Below are 8558 nucleotides of genomic sequence, written 5' to 3' on the forward strand. Positions count from 1 at the left end.
TCAATCAAGAGAAACCTAGGCTGCAATTCTAAACTTGAATATATATATATATATATATATATATATATATATATATATATATATATATATATATATATATATATATATTTATTTATTTTTTATTTTATTTTTTTTACTTTTAAAGCTAAAAATCTAGACTTCAATCACATCTTGGTTGTTTTATTATGACTCTTGTGCTGGAGCATAAAGTCCAATTATTAGAACTCTCAAACTACTTTCCACCAAACTGTATCTTCTAGTACTTCCCTAAGAGAGCAGGTCTATGTTTCTTTTCACACAGGAACGCAATAAACCGAACTCTTGACGGTTTTAGAAAACAAAAAAAAGTGACTAACATCCATCAGCTATGATGCAGACTGCACATTGGTATTTATCTGAAGCATAAATCTCGTGGGCTCTTCTAGCCACTTTACTCCACTAATGATAACAGTGGATAGAAACCAGAGCAGGACCCGGAACACTATGCTAGAATTCCCAAATCCACATGCGAACTTTCCCTTTTGCAGATGCCTCGTCGATGTCTCTAGCCTCTCCCTCTCTGCTTTCATTTCCCTCTCCTTTGCTTGATATTTGATCCGCTGGAGACGCTCAGGTTTCAGTTTTTACAGCTTAGCCAGCCCGTGCTCTGTACATTCCTTTCTCCCCTTTCTTTGCCTCTCCTCTCCGGTCCATGCCAACTCCTACTTCCCCGTGATTACTCACCAGAGCTTACTTTGCCATGGCACACATTAAGCTGCAGCCAGATGAAGGAAACACTGTCAGACTGTTAAGATTTCCAGTGGAGTACTCACAAGGGAACATTGTGTATATTTGTGTACATGCGCAAGTGTTTTTTCACTGCAACTTTGGCCAAACATATTTAAGATGAAATGATGTACAAATATAGAATCGATTTTTTGGGGGCAATAGTATTTTGGAGATGAATAGTTAGGGTTTTTTTTTGCATTTTTTATTTTTATGAGCCTGTTTGTGTCTGTAAACAAAAAATTTGAAATTCAAGGTTGTTTTTTCTTTGTAGACGTGTTTTGACACCTGAACCTGCAACTTTTCGTATTGACAGCAATGCCGGAGTGTGTGTTTTCGCTACACGTCAGCATGCTCTGCTAATGGTTATTATTAGTGTTGTTCCGATACCGATACTGGTATCGGCAGAGGCCCCGATACTGCATTAAAACAGTGGTATCGGTATCGGTGAGTACTTACAAGTAACATGCCGATACCATTAATTCTGACGCTAATATAGGACTTTGGATGCAGCATCTTGTGTCTTGCTTATGCTTAACATTCACTGATGTGTGACATGTTCACTGCATGCCGAGCTAAGATATCCTATTGGCCCTTAAATGCTCTGAACCAATGGCAGGACAGCTTTTTCATGTTGAGAAAAAAACCCCGCAGGTATCGGTATGGTATCAGCATCGGCCGATGCGGCAAAGCTGGGTATCGGAATCGGTATCGGGAGCCAAAAATCGGAACAACACTAGTTATTATACAGTGACTTAGTATTATTTGCCCAATTACATACTGAAGCTCAAGCTTATTAATTTGAATGATTGGAGTGCAAGGATTAGGGAATGATACTACCATTACAAATGTCACTGATGGTGACAAACTAAAGAGCTTCCTTCCAAGAAATTATCAGTAAAATAAAACAGCACTAATTCACAGAAAATACAACAACAACAAAAGACCTCCAGGATATCCCAACACAACACACATCATTTGTGGTAGACGAGTGATATTGTGTACTGTACAAAAATACAATAGGGCATGTCACATCAGTCAGAACTGTCTCAATATTTTTTTTTTAAAAGACAATAGTGCACAGGTTTGATTGACACTGTTGGAGAAGTATTCATCTGACAATATTTACTGTGGTTTGCAGTGATGCAGAACTGTTCTGAGTTATACTGACAGCTGTATCTATGATGTTTTGACTGATGAGTAATGAGTCTGACTGGTCAGTGTAAATTTTTTAATTCAATTATTTGCATTTACAGGTACTAAAATAATTGTATTGTGCTAATTATAGCGTGAAATTTGTCACTGATGGATTAATAGTCGACTAAGAATAAGCAGGTATAGAAAAAAACTGTGTTAAGAAGGAAGTATGAATGAAACGAGCTAAAAATGTAATTTAATTAACCTAAATATTGTACAAATATTCATAAAAATCATGGCAATCAATAAAAAAATACAGATGGCATCAAATTAAAACAGAACGTATTCATTTTAGTGACAGAGGAAGCTGCTAGATGCTTTTTAATGACTCCAAACATAAAAGGGTTGTTTCAGGTCTCGCTGAAAGCAACTCGGTGCTTTTCCTGACAGTCTAACACAAAAATTCCACAATTACCCTAGTGTGATATCCTACTCTACCCGGAGGAGTGTTTTGAACGTGATTGGCCGAAATGTGTACAAACAATGCGCCGAGATAGGAGACAAAGCGACACACCGAACATCTGCCGTCAAACACCGCGATCACTTTCTTTCTCTGCAATTAACCGCACTGGGTTCAAATATCAAAATGTGTACTAGAGAAAAAAACCCTAATGAAACAAGGTGTTTTGGGGAAGGAACCTTGCAGGCCCAATACGGAAGACAATGTGCTCTTGTCGAGTGCGTAAAGCTGACAAGAAACGCACATCTGGATCACACGCCTCTGGGCAGCCGAACAGCGCACACACACATACAAACGCACGCGCCTTTACTCAGCCGATACGAGCACGTAAACGCAGCACGAGGAGACGAGTATTCCCTCATTGATTTGTACTAATTATGCGCACTGGATGCTCTCCATGTGGCGTTTATTGTAATAATAGTAGAGATGTGAGGTGCCTTCACGGCGCACGGGATTTTCTATTAACCAGTCATTAAAGATGTATTAACACAGGCGGCGACATTGCTGTCACACAGCGACAGAAACATACAATTGGTGTTTAATCTTGCTTTCGAAGTTATTGTTAAATGGTAAGTGATGGTGAAGACGTCGCGCTGTGCTGGCAGAGTGCGCGACTGAAACAATAGAACTTGGGTAAATAAAAAAACCAAAAACAAATTTCAAGTTCGTCTCGCATGCAACATAATATTACACTTGAGTGCATCATTTAACAGTAAGGGCGACTGGTGCTTTAACACGCGCATGCTCCTCTCAACCACTCCACGCGTAAACAGCATGCAGATCCGTTACCTTCATCTCTTCATTAATCTCCCTTTTCACCGGGTGAGCTGGTTTTCGGCTTCTTTTATTTTCCGGAGGTCTGCCCTCCTTTTCCGTCTCTGCCATGTTTTCTCGCTGATACTTCTGTCAATATTTGCGGTTGGGGGGGGTGGGGGTGGAGGGGATGTAATGAGCGGGGGACGAGAGGTAGCTCTCTACAGTCGCCAGACGGCGGATGTCTTGCAGCTTCCCAGCGGCTCGTTTGAAGCTGGTGATGCCGCCGAGGGCTTGCCGTGCCGGGCTAAGTCAGCCATCTTCTGCCCGTCCCCTCCGCCGTGCGTGCACCAATGTTGTGCCGCCTCCGTCCACGAGTCAAAGGAGAGGTTGAGCAAGAGGGGAAAGGAGACAGGGGGAGGGGCCTATGCTGAAACATTATATGACGTGTTGATGATTAGAGGTAGACTGTGTCTTCTCAATTTCCCATGGAGCGCAATCAGTGCAGTCGCATACGTTCAGTGCAACTGGCTTAGCTTGGGGGGAGTCTGCAAGAGGCAAACAGGTGCCCTCACAGTCGCACACCCATTCCACGCACTATAGTGACAGCAGTGTGACATCTAACTTAAACTACTCAAGAAATATCGTAAAGCTGCCTGTCTATGCATTTTAATTAAGCTTTCTCAAGTGTGCACCAGAAGCGTTACGATTTAGTGGCTATTTTTGTAACTAAATTTTCTTGAATATCAAATCAATGCTCTCAATTGAAATAATGCTCCCAATTGAAAGACATTGAAATTCCATTTATCAGTTAGAGATCCCCAAACCAACACCATTTTTACATGTTTTTAATGAACTAGGATAACGGCATCCATCCATCCAATGTAGCCAACCGCTTATCCTTACTAGAGTCATCGGCTGACTTCAGGTGAGAGGCGAGGTACCAGTCAGCTGCCAATTGCAGAATACAAATATAGACAACCAAATCCCATCTCCAACTGAAACAAGAGCTATCTGTAGTAAGCAGACCATTTCTAAAACAGTTACCTGAAAATCGTTAGTGTTCATAAATCGGATCTTGACACAGAGCAGAAAGTGGAAGAAACCATTTTTGCTTCTAAAGTTTAATTATCTTCATTCACCACCCACAGTTCCTTTGTATCTTTGCATCTATCGAGAAAACGTCTACTGTGTAAAAGAAATTTAGTGTGCCCACCTCCACCCTTTTTGTTTTTTTCTTTTTTAAACTGGCCTTGCGGGCTGTGGCAAATGTCATTCATAGTATAAGCTGTGGGTCGCTGAAAGATGGATGGCGAGTTGCAAATGGTCCCCAAGCCATAGTTTGGACACCACTGATTTAGAGTCTTCAATGAACCTTCAATGCATATTTTTGTAATGCGGGAGGAAACCGAAGTACCCGGACAAAACCCACACCACCACGGGGAGAGCATCCATGCAAAGTGAACACAAGAAGGCCGCACGCAGTCCAGATAGAAGTCCACAACCTCATCCACTGTGCCACTACACTGTTTTCTATATTTTTTTAAAACATAGCAATCATGAAACAATAAAAATACTGGTTTTATAAATTGCAATTATTACTGAAGATTGAATCAAACCAGAAATCACATCAATTGCACCTGAGCTCTGTGCCTTTAAAAGGAGGTGTGGCCTAGTGAGTGACATCAGCAACATGGTTCCACATGTGTCAATCTGGGAGCCACTGTTTAATGTCTTGGCTCTTATTTGTTAATGTGTACAAAGGCTATTCACACTTGTTTTTTTATTGTTAATCTACTGTATTTTGTTATTTTCAATAATGTTTGTTAAAAAAAATGTGTGAACCATAGCTGCTTGTCATTGTTTTTTTTAAATTCTCATTATTTGTGTGTTCATACCCTACAATAAAGTGCAGTGGCAAAAGTGAGTTTCCTTTTTTGTACTTCACTCAGTGTCTTCTTGCGCCGGTCCCAAGCCCGAATATATACAGAGGGTTGTGTCAGGAAAGGCATCCGACGTAAAACTTTGGACAAATCAAACATGCGAATCAAATATATGACTTCCATAACGGATCGGTCGAGGCACGGGTTAACAACGACCGCCATCGGTGCTGTTGACCTACAGGGTGCCGGTGGAAACTGGACTACTGTTGGTCGAAGAAGGAGAGGAGGAAGGTGTGTTCGTAGGAGGAAAGAGAGGAGGAACACCAAGAGTCTAGGACTGAGAGTAGGGACTTTGAATGTTGAAACTATGACAGGAAAAGGTAGAGAGCTGGTTGACATGATGCAGAGGAGGAAGGTGGACATATTGTGTGTTCAGGAGACCAGGTGGAAAGGGAGCAAAGCTAGAAGTTTAGGTGCAGGGTTCAGGTTATTCTATCATGGTGTAGATAGGAAGAGAAATGGAGTAGGAGTTATCATGAAGGAGGAGTTTGTTAGGAACGTCCTGGAGGTAAAAAGAGTGTCAGATAGAGTGATGAGCCTGAAACTAGGAATCGAAGGTGTGATGATCAATGTTGTTAGTGGCTATGCGCCACAGGTAGGATCTGAGTTGGAGGAGAAGGAGAACTTTTGGTTGGACCTTGATGAAATGATGCAGAGCATCCCTAGAAGTGAGAGAGATGTCATTGGTGCAGACTTCAATAGACATGTTGGTGCAGGAAACAGAGGTGATGAGGGGGTGATGAGCAAGTTTGGTATCCAGGAGAGGAACGCAGAAGGATAGATGGAAGAATGGAAATGGCTGTCGTGAATACTTTCTTCCAGATGAGGCAGGAACATAGGGTGACCTACAAGAGTGGAGGTAGGAGTACACAGGTAGACTACATCTTGTGTAGGCGGTGTAGTCTGCAGGAGATCAGCGACTGCAAAGTAGTGGTAGGCGAGAGTGTAGCCAGAGAGCATAGGATGGTAGTGTGTAGGATGACTCTGGTGGTGAGGAAGACAAAGACAGCAAAGGCAGAGCAGAGGACGAAATGGTGGAAGCTGAAAAAGGAAGAGTGTTGTATGACTTTCAGGAAGGCGTTGAGACAGGCTCTGGATGGTCAGGAGGTTCTACCAGATGACTGGATAACTGCAGCAAATTTGATCAGGGAGACCGGCAGGACAGTCCTTGGTGTATCATCTGTAAGGAGAGGGGATAAGGAGACTTGGTGGTAATGAGGAGGTGCAGAAGTGGATCAAAAAAATAGGTTAGCTAGGAAGAAGTGGGACACTGAGAGGACTGAAGAAAGTAGACAGGAGTACAGGGAAATGCAGCGTAAGGTGAAAGTAGAAGTGGCAAAGGCCAAACAATGGGCTTACGATGACTTGTATGCTAGGTTGGACAGTAAGGAGGGAGAGACTGATCTATACAGGTTGGCAAGGCAAAGAGACAGAGATGGGAAGGACGTGCAACAGGTTAGGGTAATAAAGGATAGGGATGGAAGTATGTTGACAGATGCCAGTAGTGTGATTGGAAGATGGAAAGAGTACTTTGAAGAGTTGATAAATTAGGAAAATGTGATAGAACGAAGAGTAGAAGACGTGACTGTTGTGGACCAGGAATTAGCAAAGATTAGTAAGGATGAAGTGAGAAGGGCATTGAAGAGGACGAATAGTGGAAAGGCACTCGGTCCTGATGATATACCTGTGGAGGTATGGAAGTGTCTAGGAGAGGTAGCAGTAGAATTTCTGACTGGGTTGTTAAACAGGATCTTAGAGTGTGAAAATATGCCTGAGGAATGGGGGAGAAGTGTGCTGGTGCCCATTTTTTAAGAATAAGGGAGATGTGCAGAGTTGTGGCAATGACAGAGGAATAAAGCTGATGAGACACACAATGAAGCTATGGGAAAGAGTAGTTGAAGCTAGACTGAGGGCAGAGGTGAACATTTGGGAGTAGCAGTATGGTTTCATGCAACAACAAAAAAGAAGAAAAAAAAGAGTACCACAGATGCAGTATTTGCTTTGAGGATGTTGATAGAAAAGTAAAGAGAAGGTCAGAAGGAGGTGCATTGTGTCTTTGTAGATCTGGAGAAAGCTTACGACAGGGTGCCCAGAGAGGAACTGTGGTTTTGTATGAGGAAATCTGGAGTGACAGAGAAGTATGTTCAAATGGTGCAGGACATGTATGAGGACTGTAAGACAGTGGTGAGGTGTGCTATAGGTGTGACAGAGGAGTTCAAATTGGAAGTGGAACTACATCAGGGATCAGCTCTGAGCCCCTTCTTGTTTGCTATGGTAATGGACAGGAATACAGACATGGTTAGACAGGAATCTCCATAGACAATGATGTTTGCTGATGACATTGTGATCTGTAGTGAGAGATGGAAACAGATGTAGGAGAAGCTAGAGGCGTGGAGGTTTGCCCTGGAAAGGAGGGGAATGAAGGTTAGCCGTAGCAAGACGGAGTATCTGTGTGTGAATGGGAGGGACCTAAGTGGAAGAGTGAGGTTACAGGGAGAAGAGACCAACAAGGTGGAGGAGTTTAAGTATTTAGGGTCAACAGTCCAGATTAATGGAGAGTGTGGAAAATAAGTAAAGAAGCGTGTGCAGGCAGGCTGGAACGGGTGGAGAAAAGTGTCAGGTGTGATGTGTGATAGAAGAGTTTCAGCTCAAATGAAAGGAAAGGTTTATAAAAGACCAGCCATGTTGTTTGGTCTGGAGACAGTGCCACTGAGGAAAAAACAGAAGGCAGAGTTGGAGGTGGCAGAGATGAAGATGCTAAGGTTCTCTTTTGGAGTGACCAGGATAGATAGAATCAGGAATGAGTATATCAGAGGGACAGCACATGTTAGAGGCTTTGGAGATAAAGTCAGAGAGGCCAGACTGAGATTGTTTGGACATGTCCAGGGGAGAGATAGTGAGTATATTGGCAGAAGAATGCTAAGCATCTCCATTTTCATGCCGGGGCAAGTGTTAGTCTAGCTCTAGTGCATAGGTGTCAAACTCCGGTCCTCGAGGGCCACAGTCCAGCAGGTTTTAGAGGTTTCCCTCTTCCAACACAAGCTGATTCCAATTAGCAGGATCGTTATCAGGCTTATGCAGAGCTTGCTGATGAGCTGATCATATATCAGCTTTGTTGAAGAACGGAAACATCCAAAACCTGCAGGACTGCGGCCATCCAGGACCGGAGTTTGACACCTATGCTCTAGTATGTTTGTGAATCTGGTAGACAGGAGATGCCAACCTGGGCGTTCCAGTGTGCGGAATTCTCTGAAACACCTCTGGAGAACAGTTAATGTAGAGAAATTAAAATTAAATTCACGGGCAACATCTCTGGTTGACATTTTTGCAGTCAGCATGCCAACTGCACATGGCCTCAAAATTTGCACATCTCTGGCATTGTGCTCTGTGATAAAACTCCACCTTTTTTCATGGGCAGCCTAAAGCACACCAATGCAATA

The 8558-nt window shown here is 42.8% G+C and overlaps 1 protein-coding gene and 1 pseudogene across 3 annotated transcripts in view; one reads left to right on the plus strand and one right to left on the minus strand.

The window, feature by feature from the left end:
* sobpa (sine oculis binding protein homolog (Drosophila) a) overlaps positions 1–3569 on the minus strand; it is a 41456-nt gene extending 37887 nt beyond the window's left edge. For all 3 annotated transcript variants that reach the window (XM_086095590.1, XM_086095589.1, XM_086095588.1), the window contains exon 1: positions 3212–3569. In XM_086095590.1, coding sequence (XP_085951716.1) covers positions 3212–3307 — 96 coding nt within the window. In that variant the 5' untranslated portion in view covers positions 3308–3569. The remainder of the gene's footprint in view (positions 1–3211) is intronic.
* A 2512-nt stretch (positions 3570–6081) lies between these two features.
* LOC147163190 (uncharacterized) lies at positions 6082–8079 on the plus strand (annotated as a pseudogene).
* The last annotated feature ends 479 nt before the right edge of the window (positions 8080–8558 follow it).

Source organism: Leptonotus elevatus, chromosome 14 (genome assembly GCF_054856555.1).
Source record: "Leptonotus elevatus isolate MCC_2025b chromosome 14, RoL_Lele_1.0, whole genome shotgun sequence".
NCBI lineage: Eukaryota > Metazoa > Chordata > Actinopteri > Syngnathiformes > Syngnathidae > Leptonotus > Leptonotus elevatus.